The 27130-nt window shown below is 54.5% G+C and overlaps 9 protein-coding genes across 9 annotated transcripts; 6 read left to right on the plus strand and 3 right to left on the minus strand.

Annotated features, from left to right (window-relative positions):
* Positions 1–387: 387 nt before the first annotated feature.
* Positions 388–1635, plus strand: LY79DRAFT_517452 (Mov34/MPN/PAD-1 family protein; the record flags this gene model as incomplete). Its single annotated transcript, XM_060554938.1, has 2 exons — positions 388–498; positions 646–1635. The coding sequence occupies 2 exons, from the start codon at positions 388–390 to the stop codon at positions 1633–1635; spliced, it is 1101 nt and encodes a 366-aa protein (XP_060413199.1).
* Positions 1636–2162: 527 nt separating this feature from the next.
* Positions 2163–4860, minus strand: LY79DRAFT_517386 (R3H domain-containing protein; the record flags this gene model as incomplete). The annotated part of the gene is made up of 6 exons (XM_060554928.1): positions 2163–2876; positions 2938–3272; positions 3323–3411; positions 3465–3797; positions 3855–4723; positions 4810–4860. 6 exons carry the CDS (start codon positions 4858–4860, stop codon positions 2163–2165), a joined length of 2391 nt encoding a protein of 796 aa, XP_060413200.1.
* Positions 4861–6013: 1153 nt separating this feature from the next.
* LY79DRAFT_556628 (uncharacterized protein) lies at positions 6014–7478 on the plus strand. The gene is made up of 2 exons (XM_060558035.1): positions 6014–6609; positions 6664–7478. The coding sequence occupies exons 1-2, from the start codon at positions 6341–6343 to the stop codon at positions 7406–7408; spliced, it is 1014 nt and encodes a 337-aa protein (XP_060413201.1). The 5' UTR covers positions 6014–6340; the 3' UTR covers positions 7409–7478.
* LY79DRAFT_556629 (cwf18 pre-mRNA splicing factor) lies at positions 7479–8376 on the minus strand. The gene has a single exon (XM_060558036.1). The coding sequence runs from the start codon at positions 8132–8134 to the stop codon at positions 7508–7510; it is 627 nt and encodes a 208-aa protein (XP_060413202.1). The 5' UTR covers positions 8135–8376; the 3' UTR covers positions 7479–7507.
* On the plus strand, positions 8133–10855 carry LY79DRAFT_590951 (pentatricopeptide repeat domain-containing protein; the record flags this gene model as incomplete). The annotated part of the gene is made up of 4 exons (XM_060561216.1): positions 8133–8142; positions 8754–8770; positions 8804–8877; positions 8905–10855. 4 exons carry the CDS (start codon positions 8133–8135, stop codon positions 10853–10855), a joined length of 2052 nt encoding a protein of 683 aa, XP_060413203.1.
* Positions 10856–11351: 496 nt separating this feature from the next.
* LY79DRAFT_517441 (P-loop containing nucleoside triphosphate hydrolase protein) lies at positions 11352–12672 on the plus strand (the record flags this gene model as incomplete). The annotated part of the gene is made up of 7 exons (XM_060554936.1): positions 11352–11557; positions 11609–11644; positions 11700–11778; positions 11990–12008; positions 12092–12121; positions 12178–12340; positions 12369–12672. 7 exons carry the CDS (start codon positions 11352–11354, stop codon positions 12670–12672), a joined length of 837 nt encoding a protein of 278 aa, XP_060413204.1.
* A 570-nt stretch (positions 12673–13242) lies between these two features.
* Positions 13243–14966, plus strand: LY79DRAFT_580502 (uncharacterized protein; the record flags this gene model as incomplete). Its single annotated transcript, XM_060560112.1, has 6 exons — positions 13243–13504; positions 13625–13741; positions 14138–14241; positions 14409–14431; positions 14687–14799; positions 14932–14966. The coding sequence occupies 6 exons, from the start codon at positions 13243–13245 to the stop codon at positions 14964–14966; spliced, it is 654 nt and encodes a 217-aa protein (XP_060413205.1).
* Positions 14967–17723: 2757 nt separating this feature from the next.
* Positions 17724–18618, minus strand: LY79DRAFT_517435 (emp24/gp25L/p24 family/GOLD; the record flags this gene model as incomplete). The annotated part of the gene is made up of 3 exons (XM_060554935.1): positions 17724–17873; positions 17995–18300; positions 18415–18618. 3 exons carry the CDS (start codon positions 18616–18618, stop codon positions 17724–17726), a joined length of 660 nt encoding a protein of 219 aa, XP_060413206.1.
* A 655-nt stretch (positions 18619–19273) lies between these two features.
* LY79DRAFT_517292 (SWR1-complex protein 4) lies at positions 19274–21199 on the plus strand (the record flags this gene model as incomplete). The annotated part of the gene is made up of 1 exon (XM_060554918.1): positions 19274–21199. The coding sequence occupies one exon, from the start codon at positions 19274–19276 to the stop codon at positions 21197–21199; it is 1926 nt and encodes a 641-aa protein (XP_060413207.1).
* Between the last annotated feature and the right edge of the window lie 5931 nt (positions 21200–27130).

Below are 27130 nucleotides of genomic sequence, written 5' to 3' on the forward strand. Positions count from 1 at the left end.
CTATAAGTCGTCGGCCATGTACTCAACCTTGCAGAAAATCCCACGCTAGCCACCAGCCACAGCGGGGCAATGCCGCCACAGAAACCCGTTATCGAGTCTTATCTTAGCGCGCACAACCCGGTCGGGGCCAACCACAAATCGCAAAATCCGCACCACCCACCCGGAAAGCGAAAGGAGGGTACGGGTGCAGAGTTCGACGCATTTTTTGAAGCGAACCATCGCGAAAAAAGGACGCCCGTCAGTCAGAGACCGAAACCCACTTCCCAAATTTTGGCCAGCGCATCCAACCCGACCTCCCCCCCTCCCCTCCCCTCCCTCTCCTGAGAACAACTTCTCAACCTCCCAAAAGTTCAACGACAACCCCGAAAATCCCAAATCCTGCCCAGTATGGCTGTCGCTGCAACTGAGAAGTTCCTCCACCTTTCGCGGCCCATCGCGCCGGCCACGATTGGCATCCCAGGCAACATTGCCCCGCTCACCGTCAACATCCAACCCCAGGTACGACACCTCTTGCTGCGCTCAACGGGCTAAGGCTATATACCCGGAAGCCATGTCTCAGACTTCAACTCAAGTCTTGACATGCATTCATATAATCTTCACTTACCCCTCCGTTGCTGACCCCACCTGTCTTTCTCTCTCCCGCAGGCCATCCTCTCTATCCTCGACCATGCTGTGCGAAGAGACATCCGCGATACGCAATCAACCCGCGTTATCGGCGCCCTCGTTGGTGTCCGCTCCGAAGATGGCACCGAGGTCGAAGTGCGCTCCTGCTTCGCCATCCCTCATACCGAGAACGAGGACCAGGTCGAGGTCGACGTCGACTACCAGAAGAACATGCTGGCCCTCACCCTCAAGGCCAACCCCCGCGAGTCCCTTCTCGGCTGGTACACCACCACCCATGAGCTCAACTCCTTCTCCGCCCTGATCCAGAACTTCTTCGCCTCTCCGGAGACCGGTACTTTCCCCCACCCTGCCGTCCACCTGACCATCAGCACCGACCCCACCTCCGACATTGAGGCCCGGTGCTACATCTCTGCCCCCGTCGCCGTCAACGCCGAGCGCGCCGCCGAGAGCTGCCTGTTCATCCAGGTTCCCCACAAGCTCATGTACGGCGATGCCGAGCGCAGCGCCCTCGAGGCCATCTCCATGGCCAAGGACAGCGAGGACCGTACCGCACCTGTTGTCTCCGATATTGAGGGGCTCGCCCGCTCCATCGAGTCCGGCGCCAATCTTATTGAGCGCGTCAGCGACTGGGTCAACGGCATCCTCGACGAGGACGAGGAGCCCAACCAGGCCCTCGGCCAGTACCTCATGAACGCTCTCTCGCTCGCCCCCAAGGTCGACCCCGAGCAGATCGAGCACGACTTCAACAACCATATCCAGGACGTCCTCATGGTCTCCTACCTGGCCAACACCATCCGCACGCAGATCGACCTGTCGCAACGGCTGGCTGTTGCCAACCTCACCAGCGGCGAGAAGGACGGCGAGGGCAAGCAGACCGAGGGCGGCGAGAAGGGCGAGCAGCGGGGTGGCGGCGGACGTGGCGGCAAGCGCGGCGGGCGCGGCGGCGGCCGTGGTGGCGGCCAGAGGGGAGAGCCCAGAGAGCCCCGCGAGCCGAGGGAACCCACCGAGTAAAGCAGCCAGTCTTTGTTTGAGAACGTGTTTCCCTCATATGCGGAGCCATGGAGGAAAGACATGAGAGAGGATATCGAACAAGCCCCCCAGCATACACTTTCCCCCTAAATGGATAAAAAGGAGATGGAGGTCGAAAGAGACGAGCGAGCCAGCACGCGATGCAGGCATTTTCCGCCGCGAGGTTAGCAAGCATGGCATCATGAGGAACCCACACTTGATGAAACCATCATGGCGTTATGGCAGTGGCAGAGTTACACGGCCTAGGGTAGAATGCGCTAGGCAGTTGCAATGATGATTATTCACGCTTTCATGCAAACATTCAGACATGAGAACCGACCATACAATCGCGGGCGGGTCTTTCAAGAAAGTTGAGTGACAATTAAGGTACGTAAGTGTTCTAGCATGCAATAGCCTACATGATCTGATGCCATCCTATCCCTCCGTGTGAACGCCAATATGCTGTACCTTTAAAGACCCTCCCATGCGCCGTTCATTCTGCCGTAGACCTGCAACGTCGATTGCTCCACCTAAACACCCATGTTTGGCTTCTGCGGCAAGGTGGCAGGATTGCCGTAGTGAGGAAGGTGGCTGAACGTCTGTCCGGCCGGACCTTGGGGGATAGCGGGCTTGTTAGGAATGTGGGGAGAGGGGTTTTGCGGGAGGTGTTGCGGCGGGTGCTGAGGGATGTGAGAACCCGGTGCTGGGGGAAGAGGGTTTAGATGATGAGGCGGAGGGGGATGGTACGAGGGAATCGAGTTGTTCGATCCCTGCCGGGCCATGCCGTACCCGTATGGTGCCGGCGGTCCTGGCTGCTGGTAGCCGGCATATGCCAAGTGAGGCGAGCCAATCTGGGGGCTACCATGGTGGGAGCCGGGAGCACTGAATGGCGGCTGAGGCGGCTGCATTGGGCCCATGCCACCGCCAGGAACGAAAGACTGCGTCTTGGGGTTGAACGCATGCCTGTTGTAACTACCGGGAATGGGGTGCTGACTCTTGGGGTCGTTTGGGTTGATATGAGCCGGTAGCTGCCCGTACATGTACGGAACCGTGCTTTGCCCAGGCGGCGCAGACATACCTCGCGGCGTGTAGACCGTGGCGCTGGCTGTGGAAGGGGGGGTCATCGGAACCGGCGCCGGTCCGAATCCTTGCTGCCAACCTTGCTGCGGAGGGGGAGCAGGCCCGGGTCCAGATCCCCCATAGTTCCTGGCGCCCGCGGACGGCTGGAACTGAGCTTGGCTCGCCTGCGGCGGGTACTGGGACCAGTTAGCTCGACGTCTACAGAGTGTGAAATATTTGGCTTACCGGTGGCATGTTCGGGTACGCCGCATTGTAACCCGTATTAGGCATCATAGGCGCAAAGGTTTGGGTGGGAGTGGTGTTGTAAGGGGCTTGGATCTGGTTCGGGTACGGCTGCTGCTGTACTGGTGCACCGTACTGGTTGGACACAGGAACGTATTGAGGTTGCGGTATCCACGTCTGCTGTTGCGGGCCCCAGTATGGAGTGTAGTTGTGTCTCGAGTCGAAGCTCTCAGAATCATCTCGTCTCTGCTTGCTCGTTTTACCCCGTTTGCCAGACTGGGACTTCTCTCTGGCAGAGACCGAGCTGGCGCGTGAAACGCCATTCTCACCATCATTGTCTAGAAACATAATCAGTGTGAGGTTGGTGATATTCTCTGGGTATTCATACCGGGCGTTGATTCTCCAGTTTTTTCGGAACTGCCGAATATCCTTTCACGGGCCTGCTTATACGCTTCTTCCCGTTGTTCCCTCGATAATCTACATCAGTCAGCAGTGAAATAACCCTTAAATAGATATATGTATGAACATACTTCTGATTGGCAGAGCCAGACTTATCCTTGGAGTCACTGCCGGTCTCGGAAGTAGGCTTGGATGGAGAAGCACTGTTGGGGCCAAACTCTCCCTCCTCGCCCCGACGCATGATCTTTCGCGGCAGCACCGCAGGTGGAGGTGGTGTCTCGGCATTGGTCTCCGGGGCAGCGATACTAGCCAGCGATTCGGGTACCCTTGCATAAGGAGTTCGGAATATTCGCACAGATCCAACACGAGCTTCATACTGATGTGTCATCCGGTAGTAATCGGCCAGCTTGTGGGTGAGCATCCTACAGAAGGAGTTGGATGGGGGGAAATCCATGTAAGGTTCCCTAAATGATCGTTAGTCACGCATATACACATACTTGGGCAGTTCTCAGTCGGCTTACTTGGAATTCTGAACAAATTTAATCAACTCAGCCTCCAGTCGCAACAGGAACAACCGGTCCTTCGGGGAAGCCATGGCCTCCAATAACTTCTCGTCTGGCGCCTGTCCGTAGATTGTGTTCAAGAGATTGGCCGAGTCGGGGAGAGCAGTCGATAAAGCATTAGTAGAGGGCATTGGCGGCTGATCCGAAGAAGCGCTCTGCGGCGTGATCATGCCCTGGCTCAGAGACCCAGAGATGGGCTGGATGAGGCGGCGATCTGGCATGTCGCCAAGCTGGATGATACCCCTCGCACGCGCGGCTATATCAGACCCCATCCTAGAGTTGGGTAGGTTCGGGCCTCGGAAGGAAAACGAATCGTCGTCTTCAGCAGCCGCGGCTTTCACGCTAGCGCTGTCATCCGGGCGCAGTGACTCTTTCTCATCCAACGCGAAAGTTGTTCCGGAAGTAATGCTCTTCCCGTCTAAACTGGGGGGCTTGGTGCCGAGCTCGGAGCTTGAGTCGGCTCTCTGGGAATCGTCTGAACCGTCCTTGTTCAAAGACTTTGATCGCTCAGTGAAGGAGGATCCCGTTCCGTTCACGACAAGGCTTGGTGTTCGTTGTCCAATGCTCAGGTCCTTCAGTCCATCCACTACAGGGTCGATCGCATTGGCCTTCTTGGGCAGGGCGGGCTCGCGCTTGGCGGCAGCCGGTACGGGTTTCGTGGAGTTCATGACCAAGGATTTGTGGCTGTCGGCTTCGTTTGCAGCGAGGTGTGTAGGAACAGAAGCAGCGTTGGAGGACGACGCTTGGTCTGGGCGGTCTTGAGTTGACGTGGTTACTCGTCGTACGGTAGAGACAGGTAGGTTGTCTTTTGATGCCGATGCAGCGACCTACAAGAGCGCAACGTGCGTTAGCATTTATCATCAGGCAACCACTGAGCTTCGGGAACGAGGGGCAGCTCAGAAGCACAGCGCACCTTTGCAAAAGAGGGCTTAGGAAGGTCGGATGACATGTGGGCAGTGGCCATAGCTGGAGTAGAGGTTTAGATATGGCTCAACTTTCGGCTGTGGGTGGTGGGATGGGAATAAAGTCGTCTGCTCAAGATTGAATCGCGCTGTAGTACTGCTGACGCGCGGGACGAATTGAAAACCGGAATCGAAAAGAGGACTCAGGACGATATCCGAAATCAAGAAACAAACTGGATCAAGGCGGGCCTGCAGAGCGAGAAAAAAACACCGTGGATCATCGTCGGGACAAGCTCGTCATCATAGCGCAGGTATGTTCCTGGATGGTCGATGGTTGATAGCCCCGGTTCTCGTCAGAGGGGAGAAACAGGCGTCGTCGGATGCTTTGATCAGGTCTGCGCCTGAGTGGCTGTCCGTTAGCGGTTGTGGCCCGTACCTTGATCGCAAAAAGTGGCAAGTGGGCGCGCAACGAATGAAGCGAGGCGACTGTGTTTTTTTGTTTTTTTTTCCCTGGCGACCTGCAAGGCAGATGGTCCGTCACGGGCTTGGGAAGAGGGGGGTTAAAGGTGTGGTGTGGGTGGTGTGGTGCAGACGATGTTAGGTAGTGCGGGAGGGAATTGAGAGCTGTGGTGTGGGTTTTTGGGATTGCGCTGGAAAGGGAAAAAGAAGATGGGGAAACTGGAGGTCGGCACCAAAAGGTTCCCTCAGGTGCAGGCTCAGGGTCGGGCTCGGGGTCACTCACCCTCGGTAGTGCAAGCAAGCAGTCTGCACTACGGATATAATAACGGGATTCAGTCGCGATGTCTCACTCCAGGAGCGTGACGATTCTCTTCTCTTCCGATCTCACTTCCTCGGTCGCAGAGCCGTGGTAAAGGAGCAGGAAGCTTAAATGCCGGCAACTCCCAATCGAGCAAACAGCGGTCTCAAGTTGGTACAAGATGGTGTCAGACGGCTGACATCCCTTCCGCAACGTCGTGTGGGACGTCAGGCTGAAGAATCGGGTGGTGGTCGCAAATTCTGGTGAGGATTGAGCAGGTCTCGTCTTGGGCATAGTAGATTGGCGCCGAGCGAGAGACAAAAGACCAGAGCCTGAACCGAAAGTGGCTTAGTCCCGGGAGATTTGAAGGGAGTGTGGCTGGTGCGCAACCCAAGAGGCTGATGCTTTTCCGGTCAAGACTTGGCCTGCGCTTCCCGGATCTTGTGTACTTACATAAGCGAGCAACCTCATGCTGGTTGGCGTCGCCTGTCTTTCAAATTAGCTGGATAGAGACGCCAAAGAGTAGACAGCGGTGATCAAATCAGCTTTATCCCTCAGGAACGGAACCTTCACCTTTGACACGACCGTTTTCACAACGACATTGTTACACACAAGTCTCAGGTTCTCAGCTAGCAAGAGAGACAGAACCCATTCACCGTTCACTCGCGTGCAACATCGCTTATCAAATCCTGAAATAGATCACGCACTGATACAAGACGCCAGAACAGCGAGAAGTTGGCGGCAACTACCTCAAATATCCATCAATCAATCAGTAATCGTCAACCATGCACCCTTATAGAGGACGCGGTGGCCCCCGCCAATCCACACCAGCAAACGTCCAGTGTCAGAAATGTCTCAAAAGAGATAAGTTTATCGTTGTCTATTTCATCACAAACATTATGCTGACTCCCACAGAACGTCACTACTCATACGAGTGCAAGGAGCCGGCCCAGACCAGGCCCTATGTGTCTCGGCCTTCGCGAACTCAGCAGTTGCGCAACCCGAAGCTCATGCCAAAGTTAACGAACGAAACCCCAGACGATGCCGAACGCAAGTAAGTAGTTTGTCTTGTAGTTGTAATTACATTGCCTGCTAACGCGAGATTTAGGAAGGGCATTGCAGATGCCGAACTCGCTAAAAAGGAGGCTGAGAGGGCCAGACAGCGAGAGTTAGAGGAGAGGGATGATGAGCTCATCAGAAAGACGGAAAGCAAACGGCAACGGTCCGAGTCTGTCGACTCCGTCTCCACCATTTCAACGAGTCGTTCTGCTTCGCCGCCGCCGCCTAGACGGCGTTCACCTTCCCCAGTGCATTCTCGTCGGAGGCAGAGATCCCCGGAGGACAGAAAGGCCTCCAGGCCGAGATCGTTCAGTCCAGGAAGCGAGGGTGGTCGTTCCGTCTCCAGGCGCTCTACCAGAAGCAGACATAGCCAGTCTCCACCCATACGTCGCCAAAGATCTGTGTCCCGTGACAGCCGTTCGCCCCCTGGAACCTATGAGAGGAGGTATCGTGAGAGAGACGATGGCCGCGTGAGACCGGCTGGGAGAGGCTCTGCTCGCGACCCGTCCTATTCAAGAGAATCGTCCATCTCTCGTGATGGCGGTGCTGGCAGTGCCCGGCGGTCGCTGTCAAGGTCGCCTGACGGACGGAGCGCGAGTGGCAGTGGCCGTCCGGGCCGGGGTGGTAGCGGAAACTCAGGCTACCGGGACGACCCTGAACGCCGGATGGGCCGGGGTGCTAGGAATGAAGGGCAAGACAGAAGGTCGAAGCAACAACAGCCGGTACGGGAGAGGAGTCTCAGTCCTTTTTCCAAGAGACTCGCTCTGACGCAGTCCTTAAACATGGGCAGGTAGTCGATGGGTATCAATTATTTGAAGGTCAGGCAAAAAGTCTACCTGAAGCGAAGCCATAATACAAGGAACTTTTACCGTCCATACATGATCCTGTCGCCTCTAAACAGCCAGATCGTCATCCTCTTCCTTCTGTCGTCTTTCGTCCTCTTCTTCCTCCCTCTCGCGGACGCGGACGCCTTCGACTAGCGCGATGCCATCCATCCCAGCCGCGTCGCCCTCTCTGCTCCCTGAGTCGACCTGCTTGGCCTGTGTCGCTGCATTCTGCGCCCCCGTAATGCGCTCCCTCACAAGCTTCGCGATTGCATTGTCCGTCCGCACGTTGAGGATCTCTAGCTTCTTCTCCAAATCCCTTTTCAAGTCCCAGTTCGGCTTTTTCGGTTGGAGCTTAAACAGGTCGATGCCCTTGTCGTCTTGCGAGTCCTCGGCTGCCTTTTTCCTGACGTCGGCCTCGATATCTGCTGCAAGCTCCTCGAGGGTGGGCTGTTCCAAATTTTGTGTCGGAGGCGCCTCAAAACCAAGTTTGGGTCCTCGTGCTTCGGGGTCATAGTTTCGGCCGGATAGGTGCAATCTTGAGACATCTGGCTCTGCTGGGGGTGAGGCTGCGCGTTCTGACTCGGGGGGGACGACCTCGTCTGTTGGTTGTTTTCTCTTCAGGTTCTTGAGCTTCGCCAGGCGCGCTTTGCGCTCGTCTGTGACGGCGCTGAGGGTTCCTTGCGAGCTTGACATGGCGGCGGGTTTCGTGAGAGAACAAGCCCAAATATCAGGAAATCTAGTGCGGTGGTTCGTGAGCCCGGTGATCGGGGGTTACAGACTGATGGGCTTTTCCCCAGCGCATTCAATCAGGAAGTTGACAGTCCAAGGCTGGCTCGGCTGGTTGTTGGTGTGGGGCGGAAATTTGACAGAGGCGGAACACTTCCATGAAATGCGCTAAAGATGCACGGGCTTCCTGTGGTCGCATTTAGCTCGCTCCGGGTCGTGCAGGGGGGAGCTGTAGCGTCCAAAATTTCGCGATTTCGACTTCTCACTCTTCAGCTTGACCAACATCACCGCAGCCATTCTGCAAGTTGAAAATGCCACCTCGCCAGCAGCCCAGCATTCCCTCAAGTTGACCTTACACCCCTGCGCCTGTTCTCCCTTGGTACCCACGCGATGTCGCAGCCTTTCGTTTGTCGGCCGTGTTTGCAGCGCATCCAGCAACATTGTCGCCAGTCATTCAACGCTGGTCAAGTCCAGCTGTTCCTCCAAGCTCGAAACGAAAGCACTGTGGTCAGCCCGGCCTCGAGCCCAATGCCGTTCGAAGTTCAGAGGTACAACCCAGAGTCCTCAACATTGAGACCCCGTCCAGTTCGACCGTTCTTTTTCGTAAACAAAGCCATTAAACGTATCGATAATCAGGCGGCCAAAACCTCGAAAGAAACAATACCATGGGGGGACGAGCTGCCACGAGAAAATAAACGGAGACGCTGGGAGTATGGATATCTGCGGCACGTGCTTAGTGAGCCGGAATTGAAGCGCTTTGAGAATTGGAAGAATGACATCCTGAGGCTATACGTGCATATGGCGCTGGGCCACTCTCTTGAGACGCCCGAGAGGCTGGATTGGGTTATGGACCGTCAATCCATCGAACATACAATCGAAAATTGGGCATCATGGCCTATCCAGAAGAGGACCGAGCCGGAAAGTTGGCATACGCTCATGTTTTCTGCTTTGTGGTCTTGTCCTGACCGAGCGCTGTCTGTCCTTGAGGTTACCACTGAGGACTTTATACCACCTGGCTATGCTCTCCAGGACGCTATCCACTTCCTCGCCAAATGGCAATATCAGGAGCTAGCTGACGAGAAGCTTGCATCTCACGCCGAGGCTCTGTGCAAGTTTCTTATCACGATTATCAACAAGACGCCTCAAAATCATGTTCGTCTACGGCAAAACACCATATACAACCTAACGAAAACCACCAGCATCGAAACTGTCGAGGCTCTCTATCACTGTCTGAAGGGGTATGGTCACGATCTACATCGCCATACGCTATTTTGCATGGCCAAGCGACTTGCGAGTACGCAGCAAAGCAAGAAGCTTGCTTTGCAGATGTGCATCGTAGCCGTTGAGGAAGGAGGCGCCGATCTCAGTTCAAGCCAGTGGATAAGCCTCTGCACCGTCATTCTTGCTCTTGATCCCGGGCAAATTAAAGCAAGCGACGAATTCTCCGCTGCGGACGCATTCAGCACCCTCATGGAGCATGGCTTCGTCCCCAATATGATTAGCTACACAGCCTTAATCAGGTCATTGTGCTTGACGGGTCAGCACGAGAAGGCTTGGGAGGTGTTCCAGGTCATGAAACAGCACGATATCAAGCCGGATACCATCCTGTGGGCGACCCTGCTCGATGGAGCCAAGAGGGCTCTTTCGGCGTCTACCATCGAAACCATTGTAGCGGGCGCTGCCGAGCACAACGCAATCGACGTGGATTTCATTAACGACTTGCTGTTCTCTCTCTTTCACTTCTCCGATGCAGAGGCTAGGGAGAACAAAAAGGCTAGTCCCCGCTCTATCCCAGCCTTCAGGCCAATGCTGCACTTCTACTCCAAAATCTTCCACCTTGCACCTCTGCAGTCTCTTATCCCGGTCAACCTCTCCCATTACCTCAATTCCTCTCGGGGCTTAGAGATGCCATCGGACTGGCAACTGGCCCGGCAGTTGTTTCCTGCGCTAGACGCGGCCGTGTCTGCAGTCCCGCACAAGCTGAGCCCGACGGGCCCTACATTGGGCATCATGTTCAGAGCCTATGTGAAGAGCCTCTCACAGCCGATCAACCTGATATCGCTCTACGCCTACTTCAGACAGCTCATGTCCGAGGGCGACCCTGTAGCGACGGGTTTTGTCCGAGAGAAAGGTACTTTCGTGTACGACGTCATCATCAAGGCGCTGTGTGAGTCTCCGGGCATGCTCCGCGCGGCCCTGGATATCATTGGCGACATGCTGAAGCACACACTCGAGACGCGAAGCAAGCCCTTCAGCGCTTCGAAGGATCCAACGGTCGAGGCCGCTGCCGCTGCACCGTTGTCGCCATCGCTACCGCTTCACCCGCCCCCGAGCATCTTCACCTGGAGCATACTCCTGCACGGGCTTATGTCTCACAAGGAGCAGGCCTCAGCGGAGCGCATCCTTGCCATGATGCGTCAGCACGGCGTGCAGCCGAACCTCGTTACGTGGAACACCTTGGTCGGAGGCCATGCCAAGTGGCAGGACGTCGGCCGGACGGTGCATTCACTGCAGCGGCTCGAGTCGGCCGGGTACGAGGCAGATGACTGCACTCTGAAAGCGTTCGCAAAGTTGGTGAATAGGGAGGCTGCTTTGAGGATGATGGAGGAGAGCATCGATAAGAAGAAGAGGAACGAGGCGATCACAACAAGGCTTCTGCTTGATGCCGACACCGGGCTGCAACTATAAGACCTCGGAAAGGACGACGGTGATGTAACTTTGAGTCCAGGCATCTACTGCGTAATATACCCAAAATCACTGTCACATCTGACCGAACAATACATCCACTCTTCTCTAGAGGTGTTGATGTTGACAAGATGGTAATATGTTTTCCAGCAACACATGAACTGAGCAAGAACCCACTATATCTCATCATCTCGATTCTCGGGCGATGTTATTCAAGCCTCGGTATAACCGGTCTAGCTCACCCGTCTTCCAACTGCTAACCACAAGATGCCAGTATGACTTCCGATTCATGGTAGACTTCAAAACTTACAGCCAAATGCGTCCTCAGTCGAGTGATGATGATGCAGGAAAAGACAACCTTGACCCCCTGACAATGGCTCAGGATGAGCCTGACGTGGGAGACGACTTTTTGCTATGCCTCCCAACCTCATTGTATGGCTTCAACATGCACAGGAAGGAATGGGGTAAGTTGAATATCCGCCAATATTACCCAAGTCTGATGTCTGACATTTTGCTTGTCTCAGTCAACTTGAAAGTTGCTTTCCTTGAGGATGTCGAATGGAACAATCAAGCCTTTAAGTATCTGGTGATTGACGACGAAACAAAGGAGCTAATTAAGGCTGTCATCACAACCCAGTTAAAGGCTGAGGAAAACACAGACCTTATACATGGCAAAGGAAACGGCCTCTTCAGTCTACTTCATGGGTACGCCCACAAGCAAAGACATTGGAGACGACGGCAGCTAACACTTTGCAGCGGCCCTAGCACCGGAAAAACGTTAACAGCTGAAAGGTATGATTCAACAAGTCTCTTCTGGTTTTGTGTCAATCATGACTTACTTCAATAGTGTCGCTGAGATTGCCAAAAAGCCCCTCTACAGAGTCGCTTGTAGAGACATAGGAACTAAGGCCGAAGAGGTAGAGGCGGTAACTGCAAACCCAACCATGCATTCGTCTTCATAATTTTGTTGACAAATTCCGCAGTACTTGGACGTAGTTCTCCTTGGGAAAATCTGGGGCAGCGGGTAGACTGTTACTCAACACAACACTTGTGCGATCTAGCTAATGTTGAATGCCAGTGGTTCTTCTTGACGAAGCTGATGTCCTCCTGGAGGAACGGACGCTCAGATATCTGGAGCGAAATGCCCTAGTATCCGGTAGGAATAGTCATGGAGAAGCCGATACCCTTCTCCAAAGACGCGGCATATCGGGTGACTCTCGGGCTGATATTCTCTTGCAGTGTTTCTCCGAGTTCTGGAATACTACCATGGTATGCATCCCGAGCCCACAGGATATTATGAAAAGCGGACAGGTCTTTCAACCCAGGTATCCTAATCCTGACGAGTAACCGAGTCGGAACTTTTGACGAAGTATTCAAGTCCCGTATCCAACTGAATCTTCGGTACAAGAACCTGTACAAGAACCAGCGATTGCAGATCTGGAAAAACTTTTATCGACCGCATCGAAATCTTGGACAAACGATGCATTGGTGGAGCCGACGCTAGGGAAGCGAACAGTGGCCAGCAAGATCTCGGAGTGAACGCGGACGAAATCAGGGCCCATGTTCCCAGCCTTGCGAAGACGAATCTCAACGGACGAGAGATCCGCAACGTCACCTCAACGGCTCGGCAGCTGGCAGTGTACCGTGGGCAGCCCTTGGGGTATGAGCGTATTAAATTCGTCATAGGGGAGGCGAATAAATTTGACGAACACCTCAAGGAGTTGAGCCGTGGCTTCTCGGCGGACGACAAACTATGTAGAGAGGGAGTCGGATGGTTGGTCTCTACAAGAGCGAGCCAGTTCTTCAATGTGCCCTTGTAGATTGCGCTGTGCTGGCATGGGGATTTGCTTGAATTTGCTCCGAGTATTTAGTTACATAGTAGCAAAGTCTATCTATACCGTATCAAGAGATGGTGATATGGTACAGGTCGGAGGTGCGGCATATCAGGCTTTTACGTATCGCGGTATTCCACATGTGCCCGGTGGACTACACTAGACCCCTTACGGGGGTTCAGAGCGAGAATGTCCGTCAATAAAGCCCATAAGGTGGTATGCTCGTATATTATGACAGCTTCGATGATAAAGTCTACTATTTGTTTGTACCCAATGAAACATTACCAATGGAAAGAGCTGGTAATGGTATATCACTCACCACACGGGATCGGTCCGTCATACGCACAAGTCTCTGCATATTGCGGCAGGCGATCTCGGCTGACGGCGATTCCGCATGCATTGATTTGCTCTACTTTCCGTACTTTAACCGCATGCACCGCCCTGCCTCTGCTGACGAGTATGTCGTTAAAGCAACTTCCACATCCGCATCTAGTCTATAGTCTTTTCAGTACTTTCTCCCGGCGTCTTCTGGTCTCTTCGGCCCCATTTCATGGCAGGATGGAAGAGCTCACTCAGAATGATATTGACCACTTTTTGGGCTTGCATCATAACGCAAGGCGCCCAGGCTCCATCCCGACAGTCTATCAGGCCACCCAGTTAGGCCTCGGTAGCGATCAAGAGCATGTCTTAAGTGAGGATAAGCTGTTCGAGCACTTCTTCCACTGCGACCTTCGTACTTGGAACTTCAGAGTCCCTCCCCACCTCACGGCCGATACTGCACTGCAGTCCGTACATAATTCTGGGAGCACGGCGAAGTTTGGTAGAGTCAAACTATCGCGGACCCCAGTCCTGTTACTGAAGCCTCGACCCAGGATATCTTTGACTTCCCGCACATTCCCATCCACGCTACCATTTCGAAGGACCACACCGATTCTGATAGTGTGCGGAAAGCCAAGCAATTCGCTGCTTTTGGCTAGCGACGGCATGACTGTCCGCCAGGTAGAGTCCGTGGTACTTCGCCGTCGTCACCGTTATATGCTCCAATCGCCAGAAAAGAGTAAGGCCAGCCTCGAAAGCTCGCCGTCGAGCATCAAGAACAACAGAAATAACCACACCAGCTCCCAACACCACAAAGGCAGGGATATCTAAGGTAGAGAACATTCGGCGCAACACCTCAGCTTTCCGATACCCCGTACTATCCGAACTCCCACCATCTTCCACGAACACACCAGTTCCAGAAACAATTGCTCGGGCTCAGTTCTGGGAAACACCCTGATCTCCAAGGCCTCGTCCAAGAGAAGGCTATAAAGATGGCCCGGACGGCGCAGCTCACAGGCAGCCGTCTCTCGACAAGTATGAAGCGGTGCGGGCTATACAAGAAGGTTTGCAGAAGATCACTGGGGCGCTTACGAGTCCTACATGGCGAATTATTCTCGACTTCTTATGCCGCTAGTACGAAACCGAATCGCGCTATATAACGAAGAAGTACAAGATGCCAAGAAAGGAGAGATGCAGAACTTCAATGAGAAGGCAGCATGTCAAAAAGACTACAACCTGGTAATCGATACTATCGTCTTTCAGGGTCGCCAACAAATATAACGGAATGCTGAAATCAAATATGGATCGTTGATCCATCGAAAGCCAGAGGTGCGCCGTTTACAGAATAACACGTAGAATATGCTGAATTCAAACTATACCCCCCAACTTGTTGCTTTGAAATATAGTACCATCAGTCTCACAACACGTAGTAAGTTAGGCTGTAGAGTGTGAAAACCGTACCCTCTTGAAAGTCAGTCAGTCGATCCAGTCTTTTACAGAGATCATGCCATGAAGAAAAACAAAATCAAAAAATAACATACAACACCAGGTATTCGCTGATCGTCACCGACTCAACTACTAATCCGGCCCTCACTGGCTTATCTATGGGAGAGCGGACGGGATCCCGAGTTCTCCAGTGGGTATGGTCGTATGTTATTGACTTCTGTGTTTGACCTGCTTATAGTAGTTTGGTCGGTAACGATGAGAAACTCACCAAAGTTGTCCGATACGTACAAATATCTCCACTTTACCCTAGCGCCCTCATTGATTTCCTAGAACTCGACTTCTTATATGCATGTAATATTCCTATTATAGGGAACAATTGCAGAGTAGTATGTCTATAATATATGTAAGGATGTTGATGTTGCCTTCCATGTCTCGCGAGCTAGCACCGATATAACGGTCGATATAATACGTCTTTGCTAATAGTACCAGTCAGGTACGCCGGCAACATGTTGGAGTAGACTCGGGAAGGCCCACGTAAGTTACCAGCTGATAAGATGGGCTCTACGAGTCCGCAGTGTCTGAATACCAATAACGGATCACGTTATATCCAATCTACGCGGTGTTTGGTGAAGGAAGGAGAGGTGATTCCGAAGATTAGCGTTACGAGGTCGCAGAAAGAAGGTTGATTGTGCCTCTTACCCAACAGTTGATTCTCAGGGTTCTTGCCCACGCGTGCTGCCCTTCTAGCGCAAGTTCATTCCCAACGCAGGACCCCCACAACAGGGCCAGCCACAAGTTGAGACAGCCCTATTAAATAGATGAAAGCGTAGATCTCGGGACTGTGTTGTAATGTAAATGGCATAACGTAGGTCAAAGATGGCTAGAATACCTAGCAAGAGAAGCTCCACAAGACAGATGCTACACGTGAACCTCGATATGCAGTTTTGGCTGTTGGGCTCGACCCCTAAGAGTTTTGGGATGCGTGACTTGGCCATTATCCATCGCTGGACGGGGAGAGAATGGTGTATGTGGGAAAGTGCGATATCATGGTGCGTGCGAGTGAATGATAATGCGTGCGAAAAAGGTGTTGAGAGAACCCCATAGGGGAATAATGCGTCGCCACAATCATTCCAAGACAACAATGCGGCAAATCAGCTCGTCGATGATCACGTTAGCCAAAACATCCATCGTGAGGTATTGTCATGGAGATCGACTTTAGTAAATGTTAAGTTCCTAGGGTTTGGAATCGAATTCTATAAGTTTATAGGCTGCCCCACGGTCTTCCGGTTCTCTGGCTCGCTCCTCTGGTATAGGCTGGAGGTCCTCATCACCATATTGGCCGTGGAGGCTATTTTGCGAGAGATTTTAGGCCAGAGTTTAAAAGCACAAGTTTTTAATAAACTCTTACGTATCAAGTGCGAGGCGGTTCACTTTTAATTGCACCTTGTGGGATTTAGTACCCTTGGGCACCACCTTGAGACACCAGTTGCTACCTATTTCCTGGGTCTATAGAAGATAAATACAGCCTTGCTTGCCTACTCACTCCCAGATTTCCCAGGATGGGACACACGGATTTTGGCTGCCCATTGCCAGGATCCAGATTCTGGGATGAAAAGACACCACTCGACTCCAAGATGGCGATGTCTCAACAGGATGCTTCAAACACCAACAGACGTCCCATGCATGATGCGATCAATGAGCGGGAAAACCGAGTTGCCAGCGCCACCAATGGCAAGGTTTCACGATTCCGACTTTTGGCTTCCAATACCAGTGTCTTTGCAGCTGCTCAGTCGTCCTCAGACTTTGGGGTTTATAAAACCGACAAAATCAGAAAGCTATTTCTGTGTCATCAGAAAACCTTTGAATGCCGCCTAACTCAACGTATGTTATCTAACTCTAGGTAAATTAGAGTCAACCGCCATCTCATGACATTCATCCATGACAAGGTGCCAAGTTCCAATCAAGGCCCTCCTCCGTTCCGGGAAATGAAACATCCCGATTTTCAAGAAATGTATACTCTCTGTAGGCGAAGGCAAACATAGTTGTCCCCTAGACGTGTCTCTGTTCAGAGGATTGACATCGCCCAACCTTCTTCGATAGAACACCAATTGCCATTACCGGCAAGAACCAAGCCAACTCTGCTGCTCTTAACAAGCGCCGGCAGCACATATTTCTCCTCCACTGACCGAGAATAGAGATGGCTACAAAGTGGTCAGCTGACAAGATGCACTTCACGAGTTTGCAGTGTCTGAATATCCATAGTATATCACGTTATATCCGACCTACGCGGTATTCAAGGAAAGAGAGGCGAGGCAACAGGCGGCACATGACCCGCCTTACCCGCCTCCTGTCTCCCCGTCACCCTGGCGACCCTTTCATCCCATCACGACGTACCACCACTAACACCAGCCACGGCGCCCCATACGCTCCTTCCGTCCCAAGGTTACAGAAAACCGAAAACCTCGAGGAACCGCCCTATTTCTACCCTTTGACAAAGAAAGAGAGGCAACAACCAGCACGGGGGCGGCTCCTAGGCGTAGGGGTTCAGGTCAAACCGTGTGATGTGGTGTGCAATCGCCAAGGTCGACCGTTCGATTCCCGCTCGATTCCGCACCGAATAGCCTACTCGACGACAGGCTTGCGATGGCTTCGACTTCCCGGCATGTGCACCAGAGATGTAGCTCCCACCGGGGAGTGAACTCTTTTGACTTTTAGGGTCTACTTTTATTTTTAGTAAATAAACATGGTTATATCGTCGTGTGTTGATAGTTGCTCGTAGAGGGTGCCCTGTTATACTAAATGCCTGAACATCGAGACAAGAACGTCCACGGGACTATGTTAGCTGACTCAGCAATCTAGCTGTGTTTTCTCTTCAGACAAGTGTACGTATGTCAAGCCAATGAAGAAGGGTTAGAGAGAAGGATGCTCATCTTGTGTGTGTATTTCCCGTACTACAACAGGCATGGTAACCCTTGGTGAGGCTGGCGGAGGAGGCGACATGTCAGCACCACGAAACTTCATTTTGCTCTCCTAACGATAGGGGATTGTTAGTTATGATCTTTCAGACGTATGCTTCGTTGACCGAGCTTCGCTCTCATAGCTACAGATGGCGTGTATATCATTACAAGTCAGTTTTCCCCAGCCTCGAGTCAGCATGTGCGAGAAGCAATAAGCAAAACAGTCATTTGCTTCCCTCCCGAGAATGACGCGTCCTGGATCAATTGATCCCTCAGTCAATGCTCCCCTGAAACCCGCCCCTTTTTGGTTGCGATTCTTTACGTGAGCTTCTGCTTGATGAAGAAGGACCGCAGATGAGACAATTGCCAAGTGCAGGTGACAGCAAGAACAGTGAGCTGGATAAGCATCCATCTGATGACACGGGCGTTGGTGGATTCGGACTGGTCTCTGAACTCGGCCTCACGTTCCTATGATGCCACTGTCAGTACCGCGATACGTCCCACGAGCCATTGAGGTGGTTCTGCGGAACGTTCCACTGGGTCCAGTGACGGAGCCAGCCAGAATGCGCGCATGAAGGGAATGACTTACACGCTGGAAGACCTGCTCCCTGCGAATATCCTGCAGGCGAGCGTTCAGGTCCTTGACGCGAGACGCAATGTCCTCGAGCTTGTTCTTGTCGGAGCTTTCGATCTCGCTGCTCTCGCCGATGGCAAGGTCAAGTGTAAGGCGGATGCCGCCGTTGTGAGCGTGAAGCGAGAGCCAGCCGGCACGGCCAGAGGTGGAAGACGGGGTGAAGCAGAGCGAGTGGTCGCCGGCGTCGGCAGCCGTGAAGGTGAAGCGGCCCGATGCCTGGCCACGCTGGGAGACTACGCGGTGGTCGTTGTGGAAGGTTTCCTAGGAGCAGCATGTTAGTTCATGACTGTGATTGAAGATACAGAGCTGGGAAAAGGGGCAGCCCAGCTGCATGACAGCTCCGCAGAGTTGGCGTATGATCAGGGGTTAGCTCACGTCGACAGAGATGTAGATGCTGAGACCATCGTGCTTGGCCCACTGGTTGGTCCGCTCATCGTACTCCTCAGCAGTGTAGTGGCCGACGACGAGGGTGTCCTTGGGGAGCTCCTCGAAGAAGCACTTGGGCGAGGTGCCGTCGATGTAGAAGTAGAGCGCCTGCGCAACGGCGCTCAGCGAGAGCAGAGGGAGGAAAGGCCTCATGTTGGAAATCTCTGTGCGGATTCGAATTGTCGGGACGAGAGGAATTGAACCGTGGGCTGTTCTTGCGGGGCAGTCGACTCGTACTCGTCGTCCTCTAGTGATCGGCTGTCGAGGGGGATGAATTGGAGATTCTATCGTTACCTCGAATTGGTAGCGCCAGGTCAGCCAGTTCGCTCGAGTACCCACATTAAAGTCCCAAGGTGCGCGGGAGCACCTCGAAGCTGCCACGTTCGAAAAATCGGCCAACAGACAGGGGTGGCACGGATGACAGCTTTGGGGGATGTGTGGATCACGTGCGGTCTGGACAATAGGACTGCGCGCCGGAAAGTGCAAGCGCGTAACCTGGGAAAAGCTGCACTTTGGGAATTCGAGATCCGGAGCCTGTCAATCGAACCTCAACTCCCGACTCTTTTCTTCGTTTCTGCCGCGACAAACACGCTTTGGTACCGTCAAACTAGCACATTTTAATCGCGAGGCTGCCTTGCAAAAATTCCATGATACCCATTTCCTTGATGCATGTGCACCGACCGGCGATAATTTGATGCAATTAAGAAGAACAATAGTCGTCGTCGACTAAGACCCGAAAGGAAGAAAAAAATCGACACCCAACGCCGAAATAACGCCCCTTCCTTCCGTCCTCCTCAACGTCGTGATAATGACATCGTCCGACGTACGAGACGTTCTCAACCTCCCCGACAGCCACGCGGGGCCCCGGCCGGCCAAAAAACAAAAGACATCCGCCCTGCGCCCGAACTTGAAAGGCCTCGCCCGCGAGGTGCAGAACCTAGGCGGTGACAACCCGATTGCCATCGTCCCCGAGGTCTCCATCTTCAAGAAGCGGCGGTTCGCGAGCAGAAAGCCGGCGACCAAATGGGAGCTCAAGCCCTTCACCAACTCGGCGCGGGGCGACAACGGGGCCTTGATATTGAAGCACTGGAAGCGGAAGACGCCTACGACGGAGGAGAGCGCGGCGCAGGGCGGAGATGCGGAAATGAAGGATGCTGAGGGCGAGCAGGCGGCTTCGAAGCCCGAGAACTCCATGTTTGCGAAATTCAACGTAGAGGTGGATGTGCCCCAGTACAGCGAGGACCAGTACCGGACGAATTTACAGAGCGACGACTGGACCAAGGAGGAGACGGATTACCTGCTGAGCCTGGTCAGGGACTTTGACCTGCGGTGGCCGATAATCTGGGACCGCTACGACTACGTGCCCGAGGCCATCAACGGCGAGGCATCGGCGGACGGGGACGAGAGTAAGGCCATCATCCCCGTGCCGAAGCCGCGGACGATGGAGGATCTCAAGGCGCGGTACTATGAGGTTGCGGCGAAGATGATGGCGGTCCAGAAGCCCGTCCAGTACATGACGCAGCCCGAGTACACGCTCCACGAGCTCATGGCCAACTTCAATGCGAACCAGGAGAAGCTGCGCAAGGAGTTCGCAAACAACGCGCTGACACGGAGCAAGGAGGAGGCTAAAGAGGAGGAATCGCTACTGCTGGAGATCAAGCGCATCCTCGCGCGTAGCGACCGCTTCAACGAGGAGCGCCGGGAGCTGTATAACCGCTTGGACTACCCGCATACAGACCAGGATATCAGCGCGTTCAAGTCCAGCGCTGGGCTACAGACGCTTCTGCAGAACCTGATGAACGCTGATAAGTCTAAGAAGCGTAAGTCTTTGATGGCAGCCGACGGCGCCAGCCCCTCTACGCCTGCGGCCGGGCAACAAACAGCGGCGGCGGCGTCAGAGAGCAACGCCAACCGCCGCGAGAGCATCGCTGCTGCCGCGGCCACGGCGGCACCGCCAGAGAAGCCACACAAGGAGCCCCCCAGCAGCGTCGCACAGACGCCGACCGCGCCGGCCGGAGGGAAGAAAGGCCAGCAGCAGCAGGAACGCCGCAAGCTCTCCGAGGCCGAGATGCACGTCTACGGCGTCACGCACCACGACCGCTTGTCCAGCGGACCGACGTTCCGATATGAGAAGATCAACAAGTTGTTCACGCACAAGTCGAACCAGCAGCAGCTGCGCATCATGAACACGCTCAACGAGCTCGACATACCACCGCGGCTCGTCATGCCCACTGCGCCCGTCACATCACAGTACGAGCTCCTTCTCGGCGCAGTCAACAGTCTGCTCGACGCGAGAAAGGTCACGGACAAGATCGACGCTGAGATCAAGCTCGAGTTGGCCAAGAAGGCGGAGCGCGAGAAGTCGAAGCAACCAGCGCCCGACCCGGCGGCTGAGAGCAAAGAGAAGGAGGGCGAGAGCGCGAGTCAGTCTACGGAAGAAAAGAAGGACAAGGCAGCCGATGGTGAGGCAAACGCCGAAGCCGCAGCCGCCGAGGCAGCCAAGACGGACGAGCCAAAGACTAACGGGGACGCGGCCGGAGCCGAGGCACCGGTGGCTACGAATGGGGAAGGAGAGGCGGCTGTGCCGGCAGCAGCGACGGAGGAAGGGAAGGGTGAGGCGGACAAGGACAGGCCAGCGCGGCCGGGCAGTAGCGGGGCGTCACACAAACGGAGCGCGAGCGTCATGAGCGCCGGCGGCGACGACGACAAAAGCGCCAAGAGGCAGAAGAAGTGAAGCAAGTACCGTTCAAGTACCGTCAGATGTCGAGGTACATAGCACCGCTTACGCGCCGTGACGTGAGAAACGGGCCGCGGGATATCACAGCAGGGTGAGCCTCTGAAGAGAGAGAGCCTGCGAGTAGCATTGGGCCCCCCTTACCTAGTCCGGTGCAATACGTGAGCAACGGAAATATCGGTTCAAGACCCCATACAGGGCCCGATTCGAAAGCCGGGCTCCGATAGCACAGATGGCATGTCATGGGGGGCCAGCGGATGGACATGAAAGCCCACCCGCGACCTGTAAGAGTTCATGATAGGAACAGAAGCTGAAACGAAGCAATGATAGAACAAGGACTTTTGCCTTGCCCGACTTGCCAGGTGCTGCCCCAGATGGTGATGCGAGCAGGGGCTTCTCTGGATGATGCGCCTTTGTCTTTCCTGTACAGGGTAGCAATTTAAGGGGGGGGAGGGAAACCATCAAACAAAACGCCGAGATGACCAGGGAGATTGAACATTGCATATGCTGCATGCATGCTGGGAGCCGCCGGGAACACGGACGAAGTCCAAGAATGGGGATGAGAAAGAGAGAGAGAGAGAGGGAGGGAGGGAGAGGGGCCCTGCTGCCTCGTCTGGGCCTCCCGCGCTTAGACTCGACCACCTGCATCGTGTGCCTCATGTAAGGTGATATCAGGAGGCGAATGCGGATCCGATAAGCAGACTCGAAAATGGAAAAACAAACGTATCCGTATCCTTTGTTCTTGCGAACCTGGAGATTGCGGCACGGGTGGCGGGTGGTAGAGATAAGGGGGGCCTTTGAGGTGTGAAGTGCCCCCGTGGTTCAACGCGGGACGTGACGTCTCATTAAGCAAGATGCAGCTCATCGGCGGCTGCAGGTGAGGCTATTGTCTTATAATAGCAACGGCAGCTATAAATATCGACGCGGAGAGCGGTTATTGCTGGAGTGGACAGGGCATCCAGCATGAGCATGCCGCGGCGTCTCCGCATCACCTTTGCCCTGGGACCGGGTCATGTAGTTTGCCTGGAAGGGGACGGAGGGGGGTAGTGTACAATTCGATGGGCGTAAGAGATTCCCGGGGCCCCCAGATCTCTGGACCCGCGTCGTCGATGGAGAGAAGGCCAATCACACGAGGTCGCATAGATAGATTATGCTGACGAACGTCTTCGCGCCACAAACATGCCTCGCGATCTCAGGGTCCGAGATGTTGAAGCCACGGAGGGGGTGTAAGTCGTAGGCGTCAATGAACGGCCGCGTATTTGACCATCTCAAGATCTTCCCTGTAAGGCGGGAGAGGAGAGGATTTCAATGGAGGCAAGGGTTAGGTATCGTGATATGAGGTGAGGTGAAGGTCATGGGCGTTACGCTGAGAGACCCCAGGTGCGGCTCCGTGTCTTGCCTGGCCGCCCAAGGCGAGAGTCAAGAGGCTCACGTCATCCTGCAGAGCAAGTAGGGAATGTGTCGCCCCTGATGTACCTTGCAGGGAGAATGCTGCTTCTCGGCGCGTATCGTGCCCGGCGGGTAAGGTAAATAGATGGTGGAGGTGTAAGTCGTTGGGGGGGGAGGGTGATCTTCACGCGGCTTGACCATGGGCGGCGGCCATGGTTAGAACAAACCGCTGGGTCCGGTAGTTATTAATAGGTTATAAACGCCCCCGGGATGCATAGAAGGGCAGATTGAATATAGCCAAGCAGGGAGGGAAGATTTCCAGAAGAAGGGCACTCAGCGGTGTGGTTTGACGTCGTTCGTGAGAGTAGAGAGAGAGCGCTTAGTGGGCGCTTAGTTGGGTGGGCGACGCCATTGGCTGGAGGCCCTGACGGACAGGAAGGTTCGTGTGATGGAGCTGCGGTGTCGTGCATCTCGGGGAATTTTTTTTAGAGCTAAGATTAGAAACACTTGTTGTTAACAGAGGGCCAAGTCATTGTCTGCTTGAACGATGAACAACATGTGGCCTGCAGACGTGTAAATGGAGTGCAAATGGGAAACAGTTGGGTTAGGCAGGGTTGGGTGTCAGTGGACGGACGTTCAGGCGTCACGATGGGAATGGGAATGGAAGGTTCCTTGTCCTTGTCTGCCGTTCCTGACACCCTAGGCGCGGATGCTTACGTCAGGTGGCTAGCTGCGCTTACACCAGCTGAGCTCCTGGTTCAACGGGTCTCCTGTTGAGAATTGGTACGATTACACAAGTGGTCACGTAATACAGATGTGACATGTTCTGGTTGGGAGGCGGTCTATCCACCTACCTACCTAGGCAAAGCAACATGTCCTGGTCGCTCTATGTTTATGACCAACAGACAGACAATAGGCGAAAACGAGGGAAATGAAACAATGGATATTGTGACTGGATCGCGACAACGGGATGCAGGTTAAGGGTACCCTCAGCTCCCTTTTCTTCGCTTCCCTTCCCTTCCCCTCCCCTCCCCTCCCCTCCACTCCACTCCCCTTCACTCCCCTCTCCTTTCATTCCCCTCTCTAAGTCGAGTGGCTGGCGCTGGACGGGAGCATGCAAGAGTGGTTGGTGTGGGCGAAGGCCAAAGACGCCGGTGCGGTGGTCCCACACGCGCCCACCTGCGGACGTACCTTGCCTGGTGTCCGGGGTGAGATGGCCGCAACTCCCGCAGCGGTACGTACCGCCCGTAGCCCGCACCCGTGCAATGCAAAGTACCTTCCGCGGTGTACTGTACCACACTCACCAACGCTACAGGTACGAGGGCATGCATCTGTGGGTCCGGGCCGCCTAGGTACCTACCTAGGTAGTAGTAAGTAGGTGCCTGAGGTACTGCCTGCGGTACCTGCCCAAATACACGCGGCGCAGCCTACCTTGGTAGGGTAGCACCTCCCGGCGGGCCATTGTCTCCTCTTCCCCGTCAGCCGTCAGCGTCGAGTGCGCGCGCTTGGGATGCTCTTTAAGCGGGCTCGCTAGCCCCCAAACCTGTCAACCATACACCAACTGCAGATCTAGACCGGTTGCTGTGTCCGGGCCCATAGCTCTGAACATTGTTTGTGTGCGACCCTCCACTACGAGCCCATGGTACTACTGTAAACTACCTAGGTACTCCGTACCTGTAGACTTTTAAAGACGGCAGCGCCCTTTTCCCTTCACGTGGCGCCTGGTGCCTGCGTCCCGTCATCGAGCGAATCTCGAGCCCGCTGACAAGCGGTTCTAGGCCCTGGCTGGGCCCAGTCGCTGGGGGGCAATTGCTCCGAGCGCATCCATTCCATGAGTCGGTAGACAACCTCACCTTAGGCAGGTTTGCGAAGTAGGGCGGAGTGGACCCGAGGCTTAGCTGATGATGAAGAGGATGATGATGCAGGCAACGCAAGTATCTGACAACGGTGGACCTGGCACACGTGGAAGTGAGGCAGGCAGGGAGGGTGTTTGTGTGTGTCGTCGGGTCAGGTAGCTGTTGGGTGTTGGGTCTAGGTTTCTAGTGCGTGCGTTCCTTCCTGGGCAAGCAAGTAGTCGCTGGGTGGTTGTGTACATACCATACATCCATCCATACATGCCTGCCATGTACTATACACACTTTTTGTTCTGTTTTATTTGGTTTTTACACTTTCTTCTTTACCACTTGGCAGATTTCCATCCCCGTTTAGCAATTGTTCCATTGCCCTACGAGATAACTGCTGCCAGCAACCGATACACATTCCGTCTCCATTGTGCGTCATTGAGCCGCCATCCGCCGACTCTGCATTGCTGGCTATGGCATGGGTTAGGTCTGTCTCGGCGGCATATTTCCAGAAATCCCCGCGATAGGGCCGTCTGTCAACCACAGAGCCCTGGGCATCGTGGTCGATCGCCATCAATCCTCGTCGGCCAGGAATAAGGAGCGCATGAGTTCAGATGAGACGAGACACCCTTCGCAGACGACAGCTACACAGGATGCAAGAATCAACCGGCTCCCAGCCTTCGCTCCCTTCCAGACGGCCTCGAGTCTCGGCCCGCACATTCATTCAGTCCCCTCGCCCTCGCCCTCACATCGTTGTCAAATCTTACTCCATGCACCCACCATGGGCAAGCTCGTTGTCACATCCACCAACCGCGCATCTGATGGTGGTATCCTACCTCGCTTTGCCTCCGCCACAATAGGTGGTTTGACGCCCACTTCAGTACGGTTTGAGGCATCTACCATGCCTGTCTGCCTTGGCCTTTTCTACCTCGCACGCGCAGCAACCCCAATCCTGGGCCATCTACAAAGTATTATTGGCGACGACACAAGACCACGGAATACGGACAAGGGTCTCAACCGTCGTTTTCTGCTCCCCTTTTTCTCGAACACCGATGCCCCCCGCTTTGTTTGCTTTCTCCCTTCTTGGCCTTGTCTTTCCGCACTACAGCCGCCCCTGCAGCCTCGGTCCCCGAAGGTTGCTCTAATCTAGTTCATTCCTATCCGTCTCTTCCACCCTCCCCTGGCCCGCCACAGGTACACATGCCACCATGTTGGAGACGAAGGCGTGCCTCTTCGGCCGGTCCCCGCGGCGACGCTCGACATTGCAGGCCATGTCATCTTTAGTAGTCTGGATCGACGGAATGGTGTCCGGTGGGAGACCCTAGATTCCGCTCCGGTTGCTATAGCCTGTCAATCATTACCATGAGCTCCACATCGCGGGTGTCATTCCGCATTTGTCTGATCCTTTTCGATGCGACACGATTGAACAACTGTCAATCATACAGGGCCCCGGAGAGAAACCCACATACGGCGATTTCAGGACAACGCTCGACATGGTACGCTCATTTGCCCGCCGTCTTGCCCTACGCGTCTCTTGCCCCGACAGGTCCCACGAGACGACAAATCCGCAATCTCCGTTCTCTTCATTACCGAAACGGCCATGGCGAGTGCTCACGAGCTCCCCTGCAGCCAAGGCCTCGACTTCCGGTCCATACTGCCGCCTGAATATGATGCGATATATGACGTTGCCGTGTGCCAAGGCTCAGACTGTCATGATTTCCGCGGGTGTGTTTTGCTAGCAAGGCGCCCGAGGCCAAACGCAAGGATGGGACGACTCTAGTGTGGTCACGATCCCGACCCGGCTGCCACGAATAAAGCCATTGTTTGAAGGTGATTTCGCATAGCTCCCTGCGTTCTAGCCTCCTCTTTGGCGCACCTCCTCCATGTGTCCATCGAGAAGACCACCTCATCTACACTATGCGCTACAGGCTGTGAAAGAGGTGTGCGCCTGGGCGTACGTGTGTGACAAGATGTCAGCACTTGTGCAGCAGAATCGCGATAGCCGCATGACTTTGCAACCAATGCAAGTCTTCATCACATTGGCTCTGGGCCACCGGATGTACGAAGAGGATCAAATCACACCTCCGAGTGGCGTGTCCGACGCGTCGCGGGTAACGGGCTCCCATCTTTGAGCAGCAGCATTGCTACAAGACGGGACCATTGAGGCAGCATAGTCCTGGCTGCTAGTTTTCAAGTGATATCGAGACTGGGCAATGTATTCCGTTGGAATGAGAAAGAGTGCGGAAGGCTCGTCACAACACATGTGTCGAATCGAATGCACTGTCACTCCATTCTTTTTGGAACCCCTCCTGTCGACCTAGGCCTCTCGTTGGCTGCGGCTTGCCATGCCGAGACCAATCATAGTGGCAATGCCGCTTAGCTGCTATCACAGTAGCTGTGTGTGGGTTACGGCGGCAAAGACCCGAGCGACGAGCAGAGGCAACGCTAAAGCGGGTGGGAGAGTCGAGTTGCTGGCACAGAAGACTCTTGCGCCATTTCTCCTTTCTTCGCACACGCCCGCCCGCCTTTCGACAAGCGCTACGCCAAACCATGGAAAATAATAGGGCTGGGACAAGGACGGGAAACTCTTTGACCATCGTTGGAGCCGATGGCAACCGCCTAACCAGCCAGCACCTCACACTTCACCAACGCGGCAACAGACAAGACGAGACGGGCGGATCGGTCCTGAGCAAAGCTGGGG

The sequence above is a fragment of the Colletotrichum navitas genome (genome assembly GCF_030913465.1).
Source record: "Colletotrichum navitas strain CBS 125086 chromosome Unknown LY79scaffold_37, whole genome shotgun sequence".
NCBI classification, from domain to species: domain Eukaryota; kingdom Fungi; phylum Ascomycota; class Sordariomycetes; order Glomerellales; family Glomerellaceae; genus Colletotrichum; species Colletotrichum navitas.

Coding starts and splice junctions, on each gene's coding strand:
- LY79DRAFT_556628 (XM_060558035.1), top strand. CDS start 6,341: ATGCACCCTTATAGAGGACGCGGTGGCCCCCGCCAATCCACACCAGCA. Junction 6,610..6,663: donor CCAGACGATGCCGAACGCAA/GTAAGTAGTTTG, acceptor CGCGAGATTTAG/GAAGGGCATTGCAGATGCCG.
- LY79DRAFT_556629 (XM_060558036.1), bottom strand. CDS start 8,134: ATGTCAAGCTCGCAAGGAACCCTCAGCGCCGTCACAGACGAGCGCAAA.